Source organism: Candoia aspera, chromosome 2, assembly GCF_035149785.1.
Source record: "Candoia aspera isolate rCanAsp1 chromosome 2, rCanAsp1.hap2, whole genome shotgun sequence".
Taxonomy (NCBI): Eukaryota; Metazoa; Chordata; class Lepidosauria; order Squamata; family Boidae; genus Candoia; species Candoia aspera.
Window position 1 is genome coordinate 133,895,259 of NC_086154.1, and position 26,385 is coordinate 133,921,643.

Below are 26,385 nucleotides of genomic sequence, written 5' to 3' on the forward strand. Positions count from 1 at the left end.
AGAATAATCTTGACAGTGAACTCACAGAACTCATAGAAAACTTAGACATTTTGAAGCAAGGTGAGGTGAGAAGTCCATGCTAACTGAGTTCCTATCAGAGTCAACACATTGTTCCTCAGCACTAATCAAAGCTTCTGTCCTCTAAGAGGAAAGTTAAACACAGCTGCTCTTCAAAAGCCCTCAAGATAGATCCACAATAGATTGTTTGTAGTTGCATTGCATGGTTAGCTTCATTTTTATTTAGACAAAACAAATTATTCAAGCCCAATCTTTGGTACCTTACTTAATAGATCAAGTAATAAACAAGTCCTGAGAGCTTTGTTGTATTGTTTAGAGCCATAATATCTCTGCCTCCCTGTCCCATATTGCAGAAATGATTGAACTATTTCAGGGTTAGGAAGACATCCTCTGGGTGCTGGGCCAAAAGATTGACTTATAAGTGGTTGTTGTTGCATACCACAGCTTCAGCCTCTCCTCCTCATTCCCTCTAAATTAGCAATGCAGGACAATGTTGGTTAGGAACAGGAGTACTATAAATGATTAAGACCAGATGACATGCATGCCAGAAATGCAAAGAAGTCGAGGGGGGGGAGGAATCTTTTTCTTTTTCTTTCTTCTCTCTCTCTTCAAAGTTTAATCGTTCATGGAAGTAGAACTGATGGTTAGTAACTGGTAGTTTTATGTACTTGAACGTTTTGGGTGTGCTTCCTGGTCATCTACTAAGATGGACCTTCTACCCATTTGAATGTAAAAGTTCTGCATTGGACTAAGCTGCCTCCTCTAACATGGGGGAGGAAGCTTTTAGCAGTGGCAGTTGAAAATTCAGGAGGGGCTGAGTTGGGAGCAGTTTAGGAATGCAGTGTGGGCCCTTTGCCTTCCCGTGGCCACTCTTGTCACTTCTAATTCCTCCCTCATAAGAACAAAAGTGACTTTGTTGAGGCTCCATCCTCCTTACATTTCCAAGGAGTCAGAGGGCAACTGAGTCAGAGAATGTGGGCTTTTAAATCTGGCAGGTAGCCTGCATTTTGTAAATAGAGCTTGCCCACTATAAATCAGTCCTTCCTGTGTGGGGAGAGGTTAACATGACATACATGGTAGTGGGAATGATAGAATGGAAGAAGTGGGTATCTGTGGTGTAGAACAGGGTTTCTCAACCTTGGCCATTTTAAGATGTGGACTTCAACTCCCAGATGCATGCTGGCTGGGGAATTCTGGGAGTTGAAGTCCACACATCTTAAAGTTGCCACGTTTGAAAAGCACTGGTGTAGAGGATTAGGCTAGAAAGTTTGTGAATAAGGCACAAAATATATGGGAATGTCTGGATGTGGAACTGGGGAATGTGTGAATCGGACGAAGTCTGTGTGCACATTTAAAGGAAACAAAATGTAGAGATGGGTAAATCTGTCCAGCTAGTTTCTCATTTTTCCAGTTAAAAGTTTGGTTCACTCAATTTCCATTATTGGTTTGAGAATTGCTGAAGTTTGTCCTAAGATTCCTGTGCATTTTTATGCATATTTTCCTAATATATGCATCTTTGCAAACAATTTTCCTAAGGTGTACAGTTTTGGCAAGCTGTTTTCTCAAATGTATACTGTACAGTCTTTTCACTAATGTATGCATTTTATATAGATTTTTTCCTAATAAATTTAAATTAATGTTAAACAATGCAAAATTAGAAGTGCTTAGGGCTTTGAAGGACTACGTTTGTTAAACCCATTACAACATGATGTAAAGGCTTCTCCTGTCATTTGATTTGGCTTTGTAATCTGAGACTTATTTTTACCCATCCACGATGCAGTCATTTTCCTAAGGGTGGAGACCAGAAATTTCTGCTGATGGTATTATCTGTGGGAACTCCCTCAGAAGCTTTGTTCGCACAGGGCAGGATCCCTAATTAGCAAATGTGGCCTGAAAAGCCCAAATGAATGCTGCTGCAACACTAAAATAAAGTGTAGCTGTTGTATTAGGGATGGGATTGAGAAGACTTTATTTAGACTTGTGAGTTTTACTTTTTCACTTTTACTTTCAACCCCCCCCCTTTGAACATCCAGTCCACCCACCAGATTCACGTGTGAAATAAAGAGTGGCTCAAAGTAGGGTAGAGATGCTCAATAAACTTAAAGCTGATTTTGAGCACTTGTTCAGCTGAGAAGATTGTTCTCAGCATTGAGCTCAAAGTGTTTTCCTATAAAAATCCACTCCTTTACAACAAGCTGCCTTCAGCTCCGCAGTTTCATTAGTCAGTGACAGTGTTCTTGTTACCACTTTTCTTAAACATTTGAGTGTCAGAGCTATTGCTGTCTAATCTAAATTACCTAGGAACCCTGGTTGAACTTTCTGTCCATCATGGGTTATGGATATGAATTGTAACCAGGACATTGTATTGGAAGATTTGGCACTAATGCTGGTCTAGAGATGGTATGGCTAAGTGAAAAGTTAAGTGTACTACTAGGAGCTGTGTAGATAATCTTTGTTCACTGGACACAAACATGGGCCCATGAGATTTTCCCTAATGCATGCATGAGGGATGGGAAATCTGTATACATTCAGTTGCACTACAGCATGCTTGAAAAAAGTAGCATGTTTTGCCGTCATGTTCTTAGAGACAAATTCTATACAGGACGAGTGAATCTCAGAATTAAAGAGATTCAGTCTTGAAGAAAGGTGATTTAAGACAGTGCTGCACCTGTACAGCACACACACATAAAACAAATTGGTACCACTCTTTGAGATATTCGCTTTCCTTTCTGCTTTCCTTTTATGATTGATGTTGCCAGGATGCAGATATCCCCAGCTGTGCATGAAACAAGTGTCTAAAAGCAAATGCACATCTTAGAGAGATTCTACTCCAGTCATTCTCATATGTAGCCGAGATATTCTCTTCTCTGAACTCACAGTTGAGAGGCACACTTTTACCTTATGGCAGAAAAACCTGAGGTTAGGAATCCCAACCCCAAGTTTTTCAAGCTTTAAGGGAAAGGGTGTCACCCTATATTAGGCTGAATAGAATCAAGGTCACAGAAGTATTTCAGACAGAGATATGACAGGCAGCCTCATCTCTAATTTAGTGCTTTGAATTATAAGAGATTTTAATACAGATTGCTAGTGCTTATCCCATAGTATATAAAGGTCTTGTCCTAGAGTCTTCCCTAGACCCCAGAGAGACCACTTCCTAAAAAAAAATCAAAGATAACATAATGGAAATCATGCTAATTGGAATCACTCAAGTGGTGTTCCAACAAAAATGCAATCCTCCCTTGTCCCCACAGACATTTTGATAATGTCATACCTATTCACCTGCCTCTCCAAAGTAGAAACCAGTCTAAAAGTTTATATAGTTTCAAACTCAGTTTTGTTGGATAGCGAGAGGAAAAACCTAAACCAAAAATATGACTTCAGCTTTTAGCTTTTCACATATACAGAAGCTACTTCTTGTACTGTCAGTATGAAACTCTGGAACTCTTTTAGTTGCTGAGTGTTTCATAGGCTGACCACCACATGGGCATGACAGTATTGCAGTGAGTCATGTTTGATTTTATTTTTAGGATCTTTTTGGGGGGAGGGTAATTTCCTGAAAACAAATGCTTCCTGGGCAAGGAAAAATAAAAGAGGCTGCTTCTGGCACATACTGTTGCCTAAAAGCATTATACTGTACTTTCTCTAACGTGGTTATTTATTTACCGGACAAGGCGGGAAGGAACAAATGTGGCTGCACATGAGTAGGGAAACATGTTGATTTAGTGTCATTCATGTGCAGCTGTTTAGTTTAAGCATGCCTGAACTTCTTTTGATAAAAGGACAGATGTGTAAAACCCTGGGTCAGGGAGAGCTTGTTACATATATCTATATACGAGAGCCAATTTGGTGTAGTGGTTAAGGTGCTGGCCTAGGAGTGGGAAGGCCTAACTCCTAGTCCTGCATTCTACATGGAAGCCAACTGGACAACTTTGGGCCAGTCACTTACTCTTATTCCTAGGAAGAAGGCAAAGACAAACCACTTCTGAAAAAGTTGCCTACAAAGCTGCATGGACTTCTCCTTGTCGTTTGCAAGAATCAAGAGTGGAGCCCTTGGTGCTCTCTGAGCCTTGTTGTTCTCTTGCAGACGTTTCATTGCCAGACTAGGCAACATCTTCAGTGCGAAGAGGGAGTGGGCCTTGCTTTCTGTTTATATACCGTGGTTTGTCCAGCTTGTGTTGGTGGAGGTGTTGTTCTCTCCTTGGGAGTTCCTTGACTGGGCTGTTGTTTGCTGCTTGGTTGATTGACTGGGTTAATAGTTCCTTGATTAAAGTTTATCTGCAGATGAACAATCAAACAGTACATTATACCTTAATCAAGGAACTATTAATTCAGTCAAACAATCAAGCGGTAAACAACAGCTTAATCAAGGGACTCCCAAGGAGAGAACAATACCTCCACCAACACAAGCAGGGCAAGCCACTGCATATAAAGTGAGAGCAAGGCCCACTCCCTCTTTGCACTGAAGATGTTGCCTAGTCTGGCAATGAAACGTCTGCAAGAGAACAACAAGGCTCAGAGAGCACCAAGGACTCCACAGTTCAACCCAGAGCTACAAATATTCACTTAGAATCAAGAGTATTTGAAGGCTTACATGCACACACAAACACAGAGTTAGACCCTGGAAATGTCTACCACTGAATGCAGCAAGGAACTGAAAAAAATTCAGCCCTCCTTAGTCTTAGAATGGATTGATTTTGCTGTACTGTATGCCACCAACTGGAGATCTTTGGGGAAAGCTTCTAGGTCTTATTCCAAGAATGGAGAAATCAGTATTACTTCTAGCAGCTATTAAGATCTGGAGAAAACTAGAGCCAGCGGCACTGACAGCACCTCAAGCTGTTTTTCATGCATACGTGAACAGTATATCCACAACACCAGAGCCTCCTTTTGGGGATTAGTCTCTTGGCATATTTTAATTTTAAAAAGGTAAACGTGGTTTGAGAGAGGATTAGCTGCTTCTGGTCTGTAGGCAAACTAGTTTTGTCCCGCCGGATTATGAAGCAACTGGAAAGTACAAGAGTGGAAACACTACAGATGTAAGAAACATCCTTCTCTTTCCAAACTACCTTCAGTTCACTTCCTGTCCATAATGTAAACAAACGAACAAACCTGGATAATAAAGACACAAGTTGGATCCACAGCAGTCCTCGGTTATAATTATTTCAGATTGTTAGGTCCCTGGGAGAAAAGCCTGCTTGAAGCCTTCAAGGTGGGAAGAAGAGTTTCTAGTCAGAGCACAAATTAATGGGTAGGTGAACCAATGGGGTGATTCAGAGTATTGTAAGTCAGTTTCATTTGACTTTCTCATTTTGGTTATTATTTCTTGCTAAGCCCTAAAGCTATCATATCTACGCTATTCATTTAGACCAGAGATGAAGATGCGAAATAATGGATAGGATAGCCTAGACTAGACCCTGGTTCCTTCCAGATGCACTGGACCGGCCTGGCTCTTTCAAGGTCAAAACATTCCATCCCCCCAACAATTCCATCTGTTATAATCTCAGATGGCTTTTTCTGGCCTCATCAAAAGAGTTCCATTGCTAACACGGAATGTCTGACCTTAGAGGAAGTGGCCTAATCTTGACATGTACTGTTCTTGCCTCCATTTCACAGTGTGGACTGTCCGTGGGGAGGTCAGGGCACTCCGGTAAAGTTGGAACGATCTGTTCTGATGGCGGAACATTTCTGGTATCTTTGACAACAGAACAGATGTTCCAGGGTTTGGAACCTGATCTTTCTAGGATCGGAACAAACAGAGGTGAAAGGAACTGGAAGACAAAATATTTGTTTAGAGTATTTGAATGCCAACTATTCTTTCCACAGTTCAGGATAGCTTATAGATGTTTGTTTGCAACTCCGTAACATTAAGCTCTTTGGGCAACTCATAATAAATATGTAATAAAATAATATAAATACAAAATAAGCCTAATTTTTTTTATTGCATTTGTATCTCACTTTTTTTTTTAATGGAGCTCAAGGTAATGTACATGAGGCCTTCCCTAATTTTAGGAGCTGTGTAGATAGTCTTTGTTCATTGCGCACAAACATGGCCCCATGAGATTTTCCTTAATGCATGCTTGAGGGACAGGTTGTGAAATCTGTACACATTCAGTTGCGCTACAAAATGTCTGAAAAATGTCGCATGTTCTGCCATCATGTTCTTCACCACAACTCTGTTGGTTGGACTGAGAAAGAGTGATTGGCCTAAAATAATCCCATGATCTCCATGTTTGGGTTCAAGTTTCTTCAGTCCAAGTCCGTTGCCTTAACCACGATACTACATTGGCTGTCATATAAAAAAAAATAAACTACTGTATACATAAACATACAAGGTATCTCAAACAAAACAGAAAACAACCTTAGAGTAAAAACACAGATTTTAAAACAGAGAAGTCCAAGAAGACATAATTTGTTTAAGGAAGTTTAGGGGAATAAAGAATTCATCACCAGATGCTGAGAAATTTACAGATTTATGGATGTCAGATAAGTATACTGTATATTCAGAATTGTCAGTGAGTAGAGTGGCATATAACCCCAGTAAATAAATGCAAATAAATAGGAAAACTAGCAAAGCTGCCTGGGAAAGTAGTCCCATAACCATGCTGCTTCTCCCCCCAAAGCCCCTGCCCCAGTGATTAGAACCTCCCTTTGTTTGGTGGTAGGCATTGGAGCAAGCCTCAGAAAAAGATTTGGTTAGGGACATATAGGAGAAATTAATTTGAGGTGGGGGGGAGAGCTTGTGTCCCAAGCTGTTCAAGTGTTTATAAGTACCCCCCTGCAATGTTTTACAAAATGAAACATTTGAGCTGCAGTCCAATACTCAGTCACCTGGGACATCCCATGGAACTCAGTGTGCTTTGCTTCCAAGCAGAGATGTGCAGGATGGCACAGTAAAAGTTGTAGCTTGTAACAGAAGGCTGGTCCTTGAATAAGGACCCTGAAGGCTATTCGCTTCAGTACACTGGACGCTCTACGGTTTTGACAAGTCTAGACAAGTCAGTACGTTCTTCTGCTATCCGGTCCAGATGGGTCTTGAGAGTCTGCCAACCCTGCCCATTGCCCAGCAGCCCATTGCAGAATGTAAACAGTAACCCATACATCCTTCGACACACCTAGTCCTCCTCTTCCTCTCAAAGATGAAGATGCATTCCAGGATGCAGAAGGCAGTCTGGGTGTCCCTCCCCACTACCTGTCCCTCTGCTTCTTTCCACAGAGCTCCATGAATCTCCCTCCTGACAAGGCCCGTCTTCTGCGGCAATACGACAACGAGAAGAAATGGGACCTTATTTGCGACCAGGTAAGAGGGCTGGAAGAGCTAAGATGGAGAGAAAGAGAGACTCTGTCAACGTGAAAGGGACAAAACATGTCAGAGCACATCAGCTTATGACTCAGGCAAGAGGACTGTTGCCAGAAACAACATTTGGTCCCCTTGATCTACAGGGCCTTGACTTCCTTTAAAAGAGCAGGCAACATCTCCTTATCTTTAGGCACTCTTTATACATGGCTGCTGAAGTCTTCGGCATTGTAGGAATAGTTCCTCCGTTATCCCTATGAATAATGGGAAACTTCTATACTTGATCCAGATAGAGGCCTGTTACAGACCAACTGAGAAGAAAACCTAACTTTGCTTATAGCTCCTGTGCTTTTTAAACTCTGGACAATTTTGGCCAGTTTGATACTCTATATAGCAGTGTTTCTCAAAGTGTGGTCTGAGGACCCCTGGGGGTCCCCCAAGCCCCTGTCAGGGGTCTGCAAAATCAGAATTATTTGCCAGCCTATGTTGAAAAATAATACAATAGTGAAATCCCCTCAAACAATTGTGAAAAGCATAGTGGCAGCAAATGTGTCAATTTTAATTTTTAATATGGTAAATATAGGTAAATATCCATACAAACAAAAGCTCTTTGGGGGTCCTCCATAATTTTTAAAGTGGGAAGAGGTGCTGAGAGAAAAAAGTTTAAGAAACACTACTATAGAGTACAACACTTAAAAGACACAAGGTCTGGCATTTTCATGGGGTATCCCTGAGATACCACTTGAGCCCCGGCAGGACTCATTGCTAATACTTCCCCTATTTCCCTAGAAAAAAGCGCCAGAATTTATGTTGGCTTGTTCCTGGGCCCAACTGCTTGAGAAATCACTCTTGCTAGGTGTCACTGCCAAACAAGCAGGATGGTGGCAGTACAGAAGATGGCTAACTAGAGGGCCTTTTGCTGAGGGCTGTCTCAAACCTGGAGTAGTTCAGGATGTGAGAGAAGTGTGAAACAATTACAACGCATCTATCGGTGCAGCTCTCAAACTGGGGAAGTTTGGCCAAGAAAAGTGATTGTATGTTATAGCCCAGAAACTTTTCTCAAGAGCAGTACATGGGCAGGGAATCCCTGAGACAATTCTTGGGTTATTTTAATGGAAAATTGCCTTTCATGAGATGTGCTCTCAGGGGAAAACCACCTGGAGAGGAAGACACATCTTGTAAAGAACGGCTACACTCAACACACATCCATATGGAAGTGCTGCACGCAAACAGACTCATGCATATGGGCAATATTTGTCCATAGAATTAGAGGAGGCTATCAAGATCAGGCCGATACTGTGGATGATTGAAGTCAAATGTAGGACATTAATACACTCTCTAATCTCGTACCTGAAGGCCTTTCATTTTGCAGTAATAGTCGCAACTTAAGAACTAATTGCCCAAACTCCATGAATTCATTTTGAACAATGTTCATGGGTTCAAAATATTATTTCTGCATCTCTGTGAGTACACAGGCAAAGACCAGAACCTTGCAAGACAGTGGTTTTCAGGTTGGCTATTTACAACCTGGTCCTATATTCCTGTGCACTCAGGAGTAAAACTCTTATACAGAGCAATTGTGCCTATTCTTACAGTCTTGAAGTCAAAGGGACAGACTTTTCTAGCATGTGAGCACAAGAAAAGGGCTGTTGAGCAGCCAGAGCAGAAAATATCTGGGTGGAGCACAAACTGAAAATGGCTTTCCTTTCAGGTTTTATTAGGGAAGCAGACATAAAGAAGTATCTGCTATTTGGATTAGTAGAAACTTGAGTTGAGTCCCTGACTGGCATGCTTTCAGTGCAAGTGAGGGCTCTCCTTCACATACTGAGGGAGATTTCTTGGATTAATCAATCCATAATTGCAATCATTTGCCGTTTGCTATAATTTGCATAATTTGCTCCCGTAAATTAAGAACCTTAAATTAAGAACCTTTTAACACCTATGTCTTGGATTATATTTTTATTTAAGAATATTGTTTTGTTTTATTTTAACAAGTATTTATTCTTGTTTTATTGTAAACGTCTCAGAGTCACTTTTTAGTGAGATGGACAGTGACTAAATTCAAAATATAAATATAAATAAATAAATAAATAAATAAACAATGCAGCGTTCTAGTGCTGGCTTTCAAAGGTTTCTTGCATATCCAATAATTCCCTCCATCCCTTCCCTCTGTTTCTTTTTCTTCCCCAACACGGAACAGGAAAGGTTTCAAGTGAAGAATCCACCCCACACATATATCCAGAAATTGAAGAGCTTCCTCGATCCAGGAGTTACCCGAAAGGTAAGCCTTAAAAGTCTTCTTTAAAATGGTTTCCAGTGTTAGGAGAAGGGTGACCAAAGAAATATCTCCCTCCCTCCCCCCACTTTATGGTTCACCAAAGCATTAGCTACACACTTGCCTGAGCAGAATGTTATCTGCTATCAAATTAAAACCAATCAAGTATAACGGATGAGTCATTATAGTGGAAGCTACTGAATATACAATTATAACTGTAAAAAATAAATATACCCCACAACCCACGAGTTGTGGTGATATATCTACTAACCCACTGGGCAGGCAGCAACTTGGCAATGCTGAACAAGCAAACGGGACTCTGTGGGCGCTACCACACAAGGTCTTCGTGCCACTCAAAACCACCTCTGGACCTCCACAGTGCAGTTCATGCTTAGGAGTGGAGCCATTTTATTTTTGCTCAGGAAAAAAAAAAAATCAAGCCCTAGTCCTTCTGACTTATGGACATGTCCATCTTCTTGATGGTTAGACACATCCTCTTTTACAAATTCTATAATAAATGGTAAAATTATTATTCTTATAAATAATAAAGGAAGTAGGGGGATATGAAGAGTGATGGAAAAGGAAATGCCAGCATACTTAACCTGATGGTCAATCCTGCTCCTGCAGATCATGGTTCATTTGTAAAATAAAAGGAATGATTGCACTGTAAACAGGGAGTTCTTTATGTTTACAGAAGTTTCGTCGGAGGGTGCAGGAATCCACCAAAGTGCTGAGGGAGCTGGAGATCTCTCTAAGGACTAATCACATTGGGTAGGTTATTGTTAACCAGCCTTTTGAACAAAGGTATCATGTATCATGTTGAGGTCTGAGGGAGTACCACTTGAATAGGCATTACATTTGACGCTGTGCGTTGTCCCACAGGGCTGGGGTGTTTATTCTCTGGCTGCTGGACTGCATAAACCCTTGCCCTGATCCACACTGTTCTTCATACATTCAGGTTGGCCTCTAAACCAATACAGAATGGCAAATGGTTGCTCATTGGTAGGCAAGCCAAACCTAAAATACAGAGATCCATTCAGGGATCATATAGTTGCTGGGTTTGCACAACATACCAGGTTAAACTACATAGATTACGGTCTAGTATTTCTGAGAAATATTTGTTTTAATATATTGTGTGAATTAAGCCCTCCCATTAAGCTATAAAAAGGATTATTTGGAGGGAGAGGTCATAGTATTCTATGTGAACACAACAATTGTGTTTTGTTAACTTCACATTAGGGTTTAGCATGTTGTGAGAACCCAGCCAGGAGATGGTTTGTTAGAAGGAAGAAAGTTGATCTGGGTCTTTTCTGGCTTGAACTCTTCCTAGGCTATAGCTTTGAAGCAGCCCTTCAGTCTGACAAGAAGATGGATTTAAGATAGCAGCCATTTTCCATTCAAGTGCGGTATTTTGAACAGGGAAACACTTATTTAATCCCCTGCCTTCCTTACCCCATAAATCTTGTGTCCAGATTGCTACAGCCTACCAGGGAGATTCCTATCCTATCTGAAAGATTTGCAAGCCTGCTATGGAGAATTGGGAAATGTGTCCCTGTCTCCCACCTGTCCTGGTTCCAGCTAAAAGGGAAACACCAAGAAGATCAGGAAGCTGAACTGTTCCTGTCCTTGGCTTCTGGGCATGGTTGGGTGGGAATTCCTCAGGTTGGCTGGAACTGACACCAAGGGTGATGCTTAGTCAACAGAGCCCCTTGGTTTGGTCTGAGCAAGCAGTAACCTGGAGTGTGAGATTCAGGAATCAGAAAGGGATGAGGGAGTGCCAAATGCTAGGAGTGTGGGGCAGAGTCAGATATTTTACATAAAGTGGAATGGGCTGCATGTATGAATTTCTAGTGATAATCGTAGTGCATGCAGTGTCAGAAAAGATCACATTCAGGCTTTCTATTCCAAAGTTCTTCATTAAGGCAAGACTCAACAGGGTGCAGAGTTCTAGACTCCCCCATCACCTGAATTATAGTAGACAGTGAATTGTGGACATGGACTAAAATCTGGAAATCCAAAGTACTGTGTTCAGCTGAACAATCCAAACAAGGTAGCCAGCCAAGTCATGTGAAGTTTTTATTTCTTTATCTTCAACATTTATATCCCATGCTCCTCTAGGAGCTCAAAACTGTGTATATGTGTACTCCACCTGCCCATTCTTGAGGAATGTGCCAATAAGGAAAAAAACAATATTAGAAGCTCCTTAAAAATAAGGACATCCTTCTTCATAGCCTAGAAACTACTAGAGGTATGATTCAGCCATATTATCCTCAGCTCAACTCTGAAAGGTAGCATTGGGCTGAGAGACAGTGACCAGCCCAAAGTCACTCAGACTGAATGGGAAGACGAATTTGGAATTTTCTGATCTTAATCCAAGTCTTTAACTACTGTACCTCACTCCACACTGCCTCTTTAACCAGTATACCAACTCTATTTCGAAGCTACTAATCTTATTTAATGGGATGGAAAGTTTGCCATGTAGCCTGTTATATGGACAATGAAAGTTAAAAGTGTTCTATCAATCAGACCTTTATAGAAATCTGATTTGGTCTCTTCTGTCAGGACTGTTTATTGTGATCAAGAAAGCCAGATTTGCAATTAATTATCACAGTGTTTCTTTCACCCAGGCACCTGGATGGGGAGCAAAGTTTTTTTCCCCAAAGCACCAGTATGTTATTAAAAAATAATTTTCTGGCATCAAATGGTGATTCTTCCTTTTGCTTGTCAAAACAGTTGTCAAGGAGGAAGAATGTACAGTATGGAGATAGCTGAAAACTGCTTTTTAAGAGTTTACCAGGCCACGTTAAAGCAAGCAGTCTCTTCTCTAATGTCACAGTAGATATGAATTATTTCAGCAATTAGGGAAGTATGGTATTATAAATGTCAAGTTTTAATTGTTATTATTATTGGCAGCAGTGATGATGCAGGTTTTATTGTGATGATGACTGTGATAAGTTTTGCTAAACGGCATGAAAAATGGCAAAGTACTGTACAATTATTTATTGGAATAATATTTCATACTCTGGTTGCTATACAGGAGTGAGAAAAAAATTATATGTGCAGATTTTACTGAAAATAGATACATTTAAATCTTTTCTGCTTCATAACAGTGAGTCATGGAAGTTATTTATGGGATAATTTCTGCACTAAGAACCAAACATTATAATGAGAAGACATTAATAATTGGGCCAGCATCTCTTCTGCAAGACAAAACTCAGAAATCTATGTTGGCTGAGCAGAACAACAGTCAATAATTTTCAGCTTTTCTGTTGGATACAGCATTCCCATCCACCATTTGTTTCCTTCACTGTACAGAATACAAGAGGGATCACCTGGTGTCCTACTTTCCATCTCTATTCCACTATAGTTATGTACATAAAAGGGTTAAGGCTGGAATAAACAAAGGCCCCTCCCTTTGAGAATGTCCATGCTAGTTACCCACAGTGCAGTTTCCAGTGGTTTTGAAAATTCTGTGCCTTTTGATAGATACATATAGATGTATAGCTAATGCAAATTCTTCCCTGTTGTTCATGTCTCTCTTTTCCTCTGTTTTTGCCTGGTAACTATTTTGATGTTTGCTGATGTTTTTATATTTTTATATAAAATATAAAATTTTATATGCTAGTTGAACTGAGTGGAAGGTGTGCTTGCTCTTATCTGGATAAAGGGATTGACTGGGAGTGAACTGGGTACAAACTAAACTGGAAATTACCCATAATAATTTTCCAACATTTTCTGGTCTTAGTCTGCAAAAATAGAGTTGAACATCTGTGTTGATGAATGCCTGGTTTCATCGTGATGGTGAGGTTCTCAGTGAGGATTACCACTGTAGAATAGAGGTAGACAACTTTATGCCATCATAATATTGTTGACTACGATTTCCATCATTCCCAGCTATTATTTTTTGCCACTCCCAGTGATTATCAAAAGCATAACAATTGGGCAAAATAAACTCATGATTTGCCTAGTGTGGCTTAATTTGCGTAACCAACTAGCCACAGAATTCAGTGTTTCTGGGAGTGGAATCAGGAATAATTTGGTACAGAATGTTGAGTAGCTTTGTTTGTTTTTAAAAAAGAACAACCATGATAAGAACATAACTTGGAGTGTGTCCCTGACTTGGACACAGCGGAATCATTGGCAGAGAAAGACGTTAGAAGGACATGATTGAGATGAGGGATAGGGCTGGGCGTAGGGGAAGCTGGCTCTAATTCTCTGGGGGAGCAGGGAGTGTGCAAGGACACAAGGCAACCCCTGCTCATCTGTGCGATCTTGGAGGGTAACCTGCTTGCGTGCGGACGGTCTTCAACTGCTACAAACAGTCCACATGTCCTTGATAAAATTTCCTCTATCTTTCTAAAGCTTACTTTTGCTTTCCTGTAAACAGGCTTGCCTATTCAAATAAAATGTTTTGGAGGAGAAAAGAGATCCCGTAATGTAACCCAGCAGGGATCTGCCCAGAATTTCTCAAGCATTTGTAAATGTGTGCATCTTTCTCCTCTCCTCTCCTCTCCTCTCCTCTCCTCTCCTCCCCTCCCCTCCCCTCCCCTCCCCTCCTCCCCTCCCCTCGCTTCCTTCTCCAGAAAATCTTGGCCCACTTATTGAGCCACTGGAGATATATTTTCCCTTACAGGCAACTTCATCTCATTTCCCTGTTTCTCTGTTCTTAACACAGCTGGGGCTGGACTGTTGTTGGTGTTAGTGATATTCCTGGTTAGAAGCACTCTGTTGGGCTTTCCTAAGCCCAGTAATTGTTTGCATCACATACACAAGCAAATACAAGTGCATGCATGCGCTCACCCACATCTGTGCCTTGCCTCTCACATGCCCTTGGAGCTATTTATTCCTGCCAGTGAAGGCATAAAATGACCATACACTGTCAAAGGCTTGGTGGATCTAGTCTAGTATTTTTTGCTGTAATTGACAATGGCTGTCCAGGTCAGAGGTTGAGAAATGTTTCTTGTAAATCCTGGGGAGACCTATATACAAAACATGTGCTCTGCCAATCAGCTGTGGTTAAACAAGCACAGCAGCAGATGCATTTGTAAAGAAACATTGATATAAACACGCACTTAAAAAAAGCGGTGTGGCTTCCTCTTCTGCAAGGAACTCACATACCCACTCATAATTCCTCTTCCTTACCTGACTACAGGATGGGTTTTGCCTTAGAGGGCCTTTGCTCCCTCCTCCACATCCTTTAGCCTTCAGCAAATGCATCGAGGACTCTAAATTAGCAGTGCAGCCACTGAAATCAGACAGGAAACACACTGGGGTTGGAGGCTGAAGTTCAGACAGGCAGGAAATGGGCGGGTGTAAAGAGAGAGGGAAAGAGACCATATGCACCGTTTCAGGGTCCAGATGATTAATGGACAAAATTGCAGTCAGCCAAAGCTGCTCCAGGAAATAACACACATACTGAAACCACTAGCTGCGGGCATTCTCTCTGTTATGATGTGCAGTACTTTTTCCTGGGTTGGCACATCTCCATGTACAAAGTCACACACATCCACAGCTTCATTTGGTACTACCCAGCAGGTACAGTTGGGTTCTTTGCCTACAGGTTCGTCAGATTCGTTTCCCATGTTGGTTCCCTCCTTGCATCAAAGATTACAGGAGGGTGAGGGATCTCCAGCTGGTGTCTTGGAGCCAGAGCAAACCCTTCCCTTCTCTGCTACCGAAAGATAAAATTGTACTAGTTGCTTTGTTTACAGCAGCTAGGGGCTACCACAATCTCCCTGAACACACACTGGGTGGGCCATAGTTGCTGGTTTCCTTCTAAATTTATCATGTTCTTCTGTCTTCTCTGAACCCTGTCCAGTTTATATACATCAAAACTCCAGACTGAACACAGTCCTACAAATGAGCTGAGTTGGATGGGAGTTATTGAGAAGGAGAAATGTTGATGTCTGATGTCTCGGCTGGTGCCTCTGAAAGGTGGAGATAGACACTCACTTGAATGTAGTCTTTGAGAGAGAAGTTCCCATTGGGAACATATTTGTTTTGCATACACAATTCCAGTTTCAGTCCCATGAATCTTCAAGTTTGTTTGTTTGTTTGTTTATTCAATTTATATAGCCGCCCATCTCAAACCATTGAATAGACTGCCCCCCAAGACTGTTGTCATTCATGTGAGTTTTCAAGTATCTAAATCAAGGGTTCTTAAACTGTTTGCCATCACACCTCACTTTAGTGTAATCTTAATGTACATACTTCCCCTAAAAATCCAAACATCCAAATGAACAGTGAAAATAATACAATTAAACTTTGGGAAAAGTGGATTTATTATGACAATATACAACTAAAAGGTTCTTCATGCTTCCCCTGTACTCTGTCTGCACCACCTCCCCAAGGGAGGCATACCTCACAGTTTGGGAAACCCTGCTGTAAATATTCAGCACATTGCAAGAGACAATAAATTTGATTTTTGTGCAAGATTCTATATGCTCAATGCATCTGTCTAATTTACATAACTAATTAATATCTTGCCTTTTTAGGCAAAACCCATCCCTGAGATCTTAACATAAAACAAGATTAGGTATAATGAAGTGTAAGCAGTGTTTATAAAAATAGTGGAACCAGAAGAGCCAATGAGGAGGAGGAGGAGGAAGATGAGATTAATTTTAGCCAAAATATTAAAATTTTCAGTGTGTACATAAACCCAAGTTGTAGCAACACATTCCTGAGAATTGCAATCACTTGGATTGCCATGATGAAATGGCAGTGTGAACCTATGAACCTAGAGACACTGAGGGAAAGAGGAGAAAATTATACTGGGTAGCAAGCAGCATTCAAGGAAGTAAAAGACATGGATGTGACTGATGTGCCCACTGAAGGATTCCCAGTTAATATCTAGTGCAGCTCAATGCTTAAGTGTCAAGTAGGCCATCGTTGTTGTATTGTTTTCCTCTTTATCTGTAAGCTGCCCCAAGTGGTCAAGGAGTCAGGCAGCCTCAAAATTGGATGGATAAACAAATAAATACCTTTCTTTAAACACTCTATGAGAGTATAAAGAGGCAATCCTGCATCACCTGGAAATCCTGGAGATTGTCGCCCTATCTGGAGGGCATCAGGTTGGGGAAAGCTGGTTGGAAGGATAGACCTTGAAAAGCGTCACAGTTTTGAATTTGAACATAGTCTGTAAGTCACATCACTGAACGTCTGAAATAAGTGATATTTTGGGGTCAACTCTGTTTTTTTGTTTTTGCAGATGGGTGCGTGAATTTCTTAATGATGAAAACAAAGGCCTGGATGTGCTGGTGGACTACCTCTCATTTGCTCAATGTGCAGTGATGTAAGTAACTGTTATTGTCAAGATGCCCTGGATCTTCCTCCTCCATAATATGCCCTACCTAAGTGAACATTTCATGATGGTGTCATATACATTCTTAAGAGCGGCAATAACAGTTGTAGGAAGACATAATGAGATTTGCATGCTGAATGGATAGTGGCATTTTGGAAGTTTGGTTTTATATCAGGGACCCTTAATCTCATTCAGATTCTCATACAGAGAGAAGAATCTAGATGTTGCTTTCAGCATTTTCCATACCAGGCCTCCTATTCATTATGGAAGACTCCTTAGCTGGCACTTACAGATCACAGTTTACATTAGAGGCATCTCTGGAGGAAAAAGCTGCTGGCTGCTTGGCCTGTATATCTTGGTAGACTAACAAGATAAACAAAAATGACAGCTACAAATGAATGAGAATTGGTTAATTTTCTGGCATTTCATTAGTGAATTACTTACGTTAAAATTAAGGTGCTCGACTTTTCTGAACAGAGGTTGGAGACGTTAGCCGGAAGTGGAGCAAGTGAAAGATATTGTTGCATTCCTTTCTTTTTGTTGGTACCAAAAACGGAATCTGAAGCTCCATTAACTCATGGTCCACGGGATGTCCTAGATTAGGGGTGGCAGCCTGAAGATCTAGGACCATATGTGGCTCTCAGGCCTAATTTCAAAGCTTATGTAAATCTCTTATTTCCCTGCTGTCTGCTGCTTGGTTGAGAGACAAGAGAGTGTCAGAAGGATGGTAAGAGAGAGAAAAAAGGGGGTTGGGGAGTGATGTTGTGCTGTTACAATAGTAAACTACAGATTGCTTTATTCCCACTGATCATGAAGCCTCCAACAGATGGCCTAGATGGGTCCCCAGAGTCCTTGAGAATTATGTGAAAGGCCATATAAGTTCCATATTGCAATAATATTTAGAAATATGAAAAGAAAGAGCAAAGGATATCAAAACAGGAGGAAGAGTCCTGTTCCTGGCTGTTGTTTTGAGGAACACTCCAGAGGGCTAACCAGCTCTGTTCTTGGCTTCTGTTTGGACACTTTCAGCCTGAATTTGCCCAGATGTCTTTGCTAGTTAAGTCCCAAGGGCCCAACAGAAAAGGGAGCTCATGGTATGTACCCATTGTGTATCTCTCTCATCAGGAATGGTGGAACGTGAGGCAATCTGCATAGATGACATTTTCTATGCTCGGCTAGTTCTGACTGAGAGATGAATTTTCTTGAAGTTGTCCTCCTTATTCTGATAAAGTCTTATCTTGATCTTTCTGCCTTGGCAGCTTGTTTATTTCATTTTTTCAAGTTATTCCACTCTCAGAAAGCAGGCCTCTTGGAGTGAATTACATAATTTTAAACAACCAAAATACATTAAAGCATATAAAAGAGAGCAGTAGCCCAAACCAGAATAAAACAGTATTAAAACAGTAGCAGAAAGGCTAACAGAAGAGAGAAATTCAGGGTAACTAGAAAGTTTGTGAATTTTGGTGCTAGGTGAGCTTTCTTAAATCTGTATTTCCATATGCCCCTGTTACTGGGCTTTTCTTAGCAATGGGCTTCTTCTTTGCTCTCTCAGTGTGTGTCTGAGTCTGTAGGTAAATACCCACACACATACATACAAAAAAAAAGAATTATGGTACATTAAATCTTTTTTTTTATTTTCAATATTTTTATTAGAATTTTTCAATACAACAAAAGTATAAAAATTAAAGGAAAAATGAAGAAGATAGAAAATAAGAAAGAAAAAAGTGAAAAAAGAGAGAAAATAGAATTATGACTTCCACCTTTCTTTCTATCAAGTAATTGCCATCTTACTCTTTCCCCTTTCACTTGAACCCTTTTTAATCCCCAAATCCATAAATCATACTTTAAATCTCTTTTCCAACTGAGGAGTGCTAAGCTTTTAGGCCAAAGAGATTTCAATCTGTCAGCAGTGGTGTAGCTAGGTAATTCTAGACTTTGGCTTTAATGGTGAGGTGGGCCCCTTTTCTCTCTCTCTCCATCCATCCATCCATCCATCCATCCACACACACACACACACACACACACATATATACCTGCACATATTTGGAACCTGTTGCAGTCTTTGGAATTGCATCCCCAAAGTTCTGTCTTAACTGCACCAATTGCCTGTCAATCCAGGTCTAGGCAGCGTAAAAAGAAAATCAGCTTTTGAGTGTTCTTGTCCAAAGCTCATCTTTTGAAACAGTGCAGCAAGATGTCCATATGTAAGAAGAAATTAACTTGGGAAAAGAAGACAGAAGAAGCAAGGGAAGGTAACAATCACACAGATAGCATCCAAATAGAAATAGAACTAAGGTAGTTACATATTATGTTCTTGAATAGGATCTTGAGTTTCATAACAAAAGCAGATTTCATGATAGAGAGGATAGTCTGAGTGAGAATAGCTTGGCCTTTTGGGATAGACAGTTTAGGGGTCATAGACTAAGAACAAAGATATTGGGAGGTATCAGAGGTAAGTGAAAGCTAGGCTTTTGCAGAAATTGACTGTTTTTCTTCTAGTTGTCCCAGTTGTTTCTGCCCGTCCAATTCGATCTAGTAGGTTGGGTATGCTGCAGGTCCCGTCAGCCAAGGAGTGTCGGCTGGTGGGAACTAGAAGGCGTGCCTTCTCTTCTGTAGCGCCTGCCCTCTGGAACATCCTCCCTCCAGGAATTAGGATGTCCCTGACCCTGTTGGCGTTTCGTAAGACCGTAAAGACCTGGCTTTGTGCCCAGGCCTGGGGCCTCGAGTGTGTGGATGGTCCCGTCTCTTGGCTGTATTAATATCTATGCATTGCTCACTTGGCAGCCATATATATTTATTTTGTATTTATTTTATATTTTAAGTGTTTTAATTATAATTGTTTTAATTGTTTTATGGTTTTATTGTTGTAAGCCGCCCGGAGTTACTTGTTGAGATGGGCGGCTATAGAAATCAATCAATCAATCAAATAAATAAATAAATCTTCATTTCTGATATCAGTGATCTAGCCAAAAAATTAACAAAGTAGATAGCTGTTAAACTTGCATTTTTAGCAATTCCATTCTTGAATTATAAAAGATTTGAGCAGAGCTAACTGGACAGACCATTGTGCAAATAGCTTACATTTTGGATGTGAATTGTTTGTGATTTAGGAGGATTATTGAACTTCATCAAAATATAAGGACTTATTAGAGCTGCTCTATGAGAGAGCTCTAAAGTCGGAATTGTTGTTTATTCGTTTAGTTGCTTCCGACTCTTCGTGACTCCATGGACCGCTCCCCCAGGGACGAGTCCGTCACCTCTACAATATCATCTATCCATCTTGCCCTTGGTCGGCCCCTCTTCCTTTTGCCCTCCACTCTCCCTAGCATCAGCATCTTCTCCAGGGTGTCCTGTCTTCTCATTATGTGGCCAAAGTATTTCAGTTTTGCCTTTAATATCGTTCCCTCAAGTGAGCAGTCTGGCTTGATTTCCTGGAGGATGGACTGGTTTGATCTTCTTGCAGTCCAAGGCACTCTCAGAATTTTCCTCCAACACCACAGTTCAAAAGCATCGATCTTCCTTCTCTCAGCCTTCCTTATGGTCCAGCTCTCCCAGCCATATGTTACTACGGGGAACACCATTGCTTTAACTATGCGGACCTTTGTTGTCAGTGTGATGTCTCTGCTCTTAACTATTTTATCGAGATTTGTCATTGCTCTTCTCCCAAGGATTAAGCGTCTTCTGATTTCCTGACTGCAGTCAGCATCTGCAGTAATCTTTGCACCTAGAAATACAAAGTCTTTCACTGCTTCTACATTTTCTCCCTCTATTTGCCAGTTATCAATCAAGCTGGTTGCCATAATCTTGGTTTTTTGGAGGTTTAGCTGCAAGCCAGCTTTTGCATTTTCTTCTTTCACCTTCATCATAAGGCTCCTCAGTTCCTCTTCGCTTTCAGCCATCAAAGTGGTATCATCTGCATATCTGAGATTGTTAATGTTTCTTCCAGCAATTTTAACTCCAGCCTTGGATTCCACAAGCCCAGCTTGTCACATGATGTGTTCTACGTACCAGTTGAATAGGTAGGGTGAGAGTATACAGCCCTGCCGTACTCCTTTCCCAATCTTAAACAGTCCGTTGTTCCGTGGTCTCTTCTTACTGTTGCTACTTGGTCGTTATAGAGATTCCTCAGGAAGCAGACAAGATGACTTGGTATCCCCATACCACTAAGAACTTGCCACAATTTGTTCTGGTCCACACAGTCAAAGGCTTTAGAATAGTCAATAAAACAGAAATAGATGTTTTTCTGAAACTCACTGGCTTTTTCCATTATCCAGTGGATATTGGCAATTTGGTCCCGAGTTCCTCTGCCTTTTCTAAACCCAGCTTGTACATCTGGCAATTCTCGCTCCATGAATTGCTGAAGTCTACCTTGCAGGATCTTGAGCATTACCTTACTGGCATGTGAAATGAGTGCCACTGTTCAATAGTTTGAACATTCTTTAGTGTTTCCCTTTTTTGGTATGGGGATATAAGTTGATTTTTTCCAATCTGATGGCCATTCTTGTGTTCTCCAAATTTGCTGGCATATAGCATGTATTACCTTGACAGCATCATCTTGCAAGATTTTGAACAGTTCAGCTGGGATGCCGTCATCTCCTGCTGCCTTGTTATTAGCAATGCTTCTTAAGGCCCATTCAAGGATGTCTGGCTCTAGCTCACTGACCACATCATCAAAGCTATCCCCAATATTGTTATCCTTCCTATACAGGTCTTCCTTATATTCTTGCCACCTTTTCTTGATCTCTTCTTCTTCTGTTAGGTCCTTGCCATCTTTCTTTTTGATCATACCCATTTTTGCCTGGAATTTACCTCCGATGTTTCTAATTTTCTGGAAGAGGTCTCTTGCCCTTCCTATTCTATTGTCTTCTTCCACTTCCATGCATTGCTTGTTTAAAAGTAATTCCTTATCTCTTCTGGCTAACCTCTGGAATTTTGCATTTAATTGGGCATATCTCCCCCTATCACTGTTGCCTTTTGCTTTCCTTCTTTCTTGGGCCACTTCTAGTGGCTCAACAGACAGCCATTTTGCCTTCTGGTTTTTCTTTCTTTGGGATGTATTTTGTTGCCGCCTCCTGAACAATGTTGCGAACTTCTGTCCATAGTTCTTCCGGGACCCTATCTACTAAGTCCAGTCCCTTAAATCTATTCTTCACCTCCACTGCATATTCCTTAGGAATATTAGTGAGCCCATATCTAGCTGATCTGTGGGTCTTCCCTGATCTCTTTAGTCTGATCCTAAATTGTGCAATAAGAAGTTTGTGATCTGAACTACAGTCAGCTCCAGGTCTTTTTACCGACTGTATAGATGTCCGCCACCTTTGGCTGCAAAGGATGTAGTCAATCTGATTTCAGTGTTGTCCATCTGGTGAAGTCCATGTATAAAGCCGTCTCTTAGGTTGTTGGAAAAGTCGGAATGCTGTGATTAAAAAAGTCTCTTAGGCAGAAATCTAGAAAGGACTTCCAGATCTTAACACTCAGAAACACTGTGAGACAAGAGGGTCTTTTATATAACTTCATCCCAGTTTGTTTGGAACTCCAAAGTTACCATTTTTTGAATTGGCCTTTCAAATAGACCAGGAGCCGGCATAATAACCTTAATACTGTTCACAGATTTAAAGAACATCATGAAAATGACTTGTGAAAAAGCACCCCATTGGGAAAACTGTTCCTCCTTTAACAAGGAACTTCCGTCAGCTGCAACCACGCCAGAAGTCTATTACAAAACAGTGACTCCATCCAGAATTCAGCACAAATAGGACCAGCTGTTCCCAAGATAAATTCCTGAAATCAAGCTATGTCGTCATATCCTAATGCAAACACCATAGTCTATGAAGCACATACTGTATACTGTTGGTTGTATATTGGTGTACCTCTACTGTAAAACTGCCCTGGGAATTTCTATTGTGTGTAGGCGGAGCTTTAAAATATACCCTGATGTTGATTTCTGTGTCCTGAGATTTTACTGACAGAGAGGAAATGTGACTGTCCATCAGCACCTTGTCCTGTTCCATGCTGCTGGCTTGTGGCTTGCAGAAACATCCATCCCTTGGGAATCCAGAGCTTGACCCCTCCACGCAAGCTTCCGCTCTAATGCTTCCCTGTGTGTATGGTGTATGTTCCCTGTCTGCTCTCCAGGTTTGATTTTGAGGGTCTGGAAAGTAGCGAGGATGGAGCGCTAGAGAAGTTGAAATCTTGGAGCAGGTCCATAGAGGATCTGCAGCACCCCAGCACCCTGTCTGCTCCCTACGCCAACAGTCTTGCTCGCTCTGCGCGCCAGTCTGCTCTCCGGTATGTACCTCTGTCTTGCTGCAACCTCCAGTGTGTATCCTGTTCAGCGGTGCTATGTATACAGTAATAAACCTGCCCTGCTTTCTGCCCTCCAGGGGATGGATGCCGTGTGCTGATTTCTTCTTCCCACTCCCATCCTTCCCCCTTGATGTTCCTCTGGTGGTAGCTGGCCATGTCTCCTCTCTGCTCCAGGCCTTGTCCTTTGCCCTGCTCTGTTTGCCTGTCTTTGCTGGGTCTCCTGTTCTCTCTCTTTTTCTGTCCTTATTACCTCGGTAAGTATTCTGGTAGGGTGCCACGTACAGTATACAGTGATGTACATCCCAGGCTGGATAGTGGCCTGTGTGCATGCAGATATGTGTGGGCATGTGGACAACAGCCCCTGTCATCCATGTCAGACTTGTTGGCTTGGAGGCAAGTGGGTGGCTGAGTAGGCACATAAGAATTGGCAAAGTAGTTTAACCTGTGCCAGAACAACAACTTGCTCAGGCTAAAAAAGCCCAAAGAAAACCAGCTGCTTTTACGAGACCAAACCCTCATGAGAGTTCACCCTTGCTGAGGGAGCAGCTGCGAAACCAGAGCCTAGCAATCTGCCATGGTGGCACTGGCACCGACCAGAAAGAAGGTCAACAGGTCCTCCCTCTGAGAAGCTGCTGTTGCAATGGTAATGTGCAGAATAGGCAAGTAGATGCCTCTGAAATATTTTGGGCTTCAATTCCCATCAATCCCAACCAGCATGACAAGGAGCAAGGGATTGTGGGAACCGTAATTCAAAATACAGGGGAGGCATCAGAATGCCGGGTTGGATAATAACAATAGTAGTTTTGAAAGGTCCAGTGTCTTCCTGCATTGTCCTGCGTGTGTGTGTAGCATATAGATATTCATACATACATACATACTGTACATACATATGAATCACAAACCTTCAATCTCAGTCAAGGCTACAGGTTTGGGTCATCTGCCTTGACAGGAACAGAAAGGAATAGAACTGAACATTTTAGGGAAAGAACTAAACTGTATAATTACAACTTTTACAGATGTCTTCTCTTAGCTGAACATTCTTTTCTAGCGATGACATCTGAAGCTTTCACCTCTTAGGTTCTCTCTGTCACTCATGTTTAGGTCGCATGCCACATTTCTGAGAATTAACTAGCTTCTTTATTCCTCATGGAAGACATTATTTTCTTCTAAATTTGGATTATTTTCCACCAACAAAAATCTAATTTGCTCTCTATTTTTAAAAGCAGTTTAATTGCTTTGCGTTTGGTTTTCCTGATTTTGGTTGATAAAAACCCACATACCTTCATCTTGCTAGAGTAAGCATGGGAAGTTTTGAGGGTTTTTTCCCTAAGAGAAGAAGATAGTAACATTAGGTCTTGGAAAATACTTGAAACTTGGGGGAAATCCCCTGAATGGCTTGAAGTTCCTTTCCAGAAAAAATGTATTTTTCTACCATGTATTTTGTTTCCCCTATGCCCCAAACCACTCTGCCTACCAAGATCTGCAAAGTAGGAAAAGCGGGAATACCTGCAGGATATCTTTTGATTTGCAGCGCTAGGAGCCTTCTAACTTAGGAACAGCCGTCAGATTGCAAAGCAGGTCCTGTGGCCACACAGCCTTTTCTTTTCCCAAAGGAAAACGTATATCTTGGGCGAATCTCCTGACAGAAGCTGGTGGTTCTAATTTCAGTGCTCCTTCTTAGCTGTGGCCGTGACCTCATCCTTGGCAAGTGGCAGCATTCTTTTGGGAACGTTACTGCTTCTCGCTAAATGTGGGGCTCTTCTGTTTGCCAGATACACCACACTTCCCAGCAGGAAAGCTCTGAAGAACTCACGGCTGGTGAGCCAGAAGGATGATGTCCATGTGTGCATCTTGTGTTTACGGGCCATCATGAACTATCAGGTATTGCTGGCTTTGAGCTGGGAGAGGGGTTTCGAGGGCGCTTGGCTGTGGTGCATTTGTAGCAGAACTGAATTCCGCCCTCATGGAAGCAATGATTATAAGTTTGTGTGTGCATTTGATTACATTTATAGTTTGGCTCTGCCCAAAGAGAACTTTTGGCTTGAACACCTGAGAAATTTTTGGGGCCAGGAAGAGAAAACAGGGTGGGAACTCAGTACTATTGTTGCTTCTGCTGGCACAGCTCCTCCTGCTGGTCAACTTTACTTCTCCCCAGAGCCTTTCCCCCACTTAGCCACAACTGGTTTTGGCTCTCCAAGCAATGTTGTAACATCTCATTGACTGGGGCCAATGAAGCAGCATCTCTCTTGTCGGTCGCAGCGAAGAATTTCACTTACCTACTACCCTGAAAGTTCAGTTCTGTCTAAAGAATTTAATTGTGAATGGAGTGTTGGAAGATGGGGGACACCTCCACCAGATAGTGTGTTTCCACTACACACTACACACTGGGGTGGTGAGTTGCAGCACAACTGATATAACTGCCCTTGTTCAATTAATATCCCTTTTTCCTTCTTTCACTCCTCCCTCCCTATTACCCCGCTCTTCTGTATGACAAGGTCTAGCTATCTAGCTTTCTGTCGTATTTCTGTGTAAGAGAGCTATGCTATATGTGACATTTTAAGGGATTTAATCATTTGTTTATTGACATAAAATGTCTTTTGAAAACATATATGCATGCCTACTCATCATGATGTCCCCTTTTAGGATAATTAGCTTAATGCAGGGTACAGAAAAATACTAATTTAGAGTAAGCCAGAGAAATGAACAACATGTGGAAAACAGGAAACCGATCTAAATCAATCTAAATTAAGCTGCATTAAGCTAATTACCTTTCACTATATTTCTCCACACCTTTTTATCCTTGCAAACCATCCTTGTTTCCACCACATCGGCAACAGGGCTTCACATACTGTTATCTGTTGCTTACACTTCCCACTCCTCTCTTTTACATCACCTCTGTCTGTTCACGACTTTCTCAGCTCCCTTTCCTCTTAGCCCATTCACTCTCCCATCATCTGTTTGTTCACAGTTCAATTCTCATTCATTCTCTCCACGTGGCCCCCATCTCAGTGCAATTTTTTGTATGAGTCACTGTTTTTCTACTCAGTCCACATTCATCCAGCACCCATTTATTCTTGAACCCCCCTTTTTTCCTGTAAACTGATCTTGCTGTAAGTACTCTATTCCCACTGCATTCAATTTACTTTTATATTTCTCCTGATATACCAAACTTTCACATCCATATAACCAAGG

At 41.4% G+C, this 26,385-nt stretch overlaps 1 protein-coding gene and 1 long non-coding RNA gene across 2 annotated transcripts in view; one reads left to right on the forward strand and one right to left on the reverse strand.

The window, feature by feature from the left end:
* FMNL3 (formin like 3) overlaps nt 1–26,385 on the forward strand; it is an 89,908-nt gene that overhangs the window by 37,653 nt on the left and 25,870 nt on the right. Inside the window, exons 2-7 of the mRNA XM_063293722.1 lie at nt 7,232–7,315; nt 9,513–9,593; nt 10,282–10,358; nt 16,795–16,878; nt 23,023–23,175; nt 24,966–25,074. Coding sequence (XP_063149792.1) covers nt 7,232–7,315; nt 9,513–9,593; nt 10,282–10,358; nt 16,795–16,878; nt 23,023–23,175; nt 24,966–25,074 — 588 coding nt within the window. The remainder of the gene's footprint in view (nt 1–7,231; nt 7,316–9,512; nt 9,594–10,281; nt 10,359–16,794; nt 16,879–23,022; nt 23,176–24,965; nt 25,075–26,385) is intronic.
* On the reverse strand, nt 7,261–14,821 carry LOC134490581 (uncharacterized). Its single transcript, XR_010067223.1, has 3 exons — nt 14,730–14,821; nt 10,190–10,345; nt 7,261–7,333 (listed from the first exon to the last, which is right to left on the reverse strand). It is a non-coding gene; the product is annotated as an uncharacterized LOC134490581 (long non-coding RNA).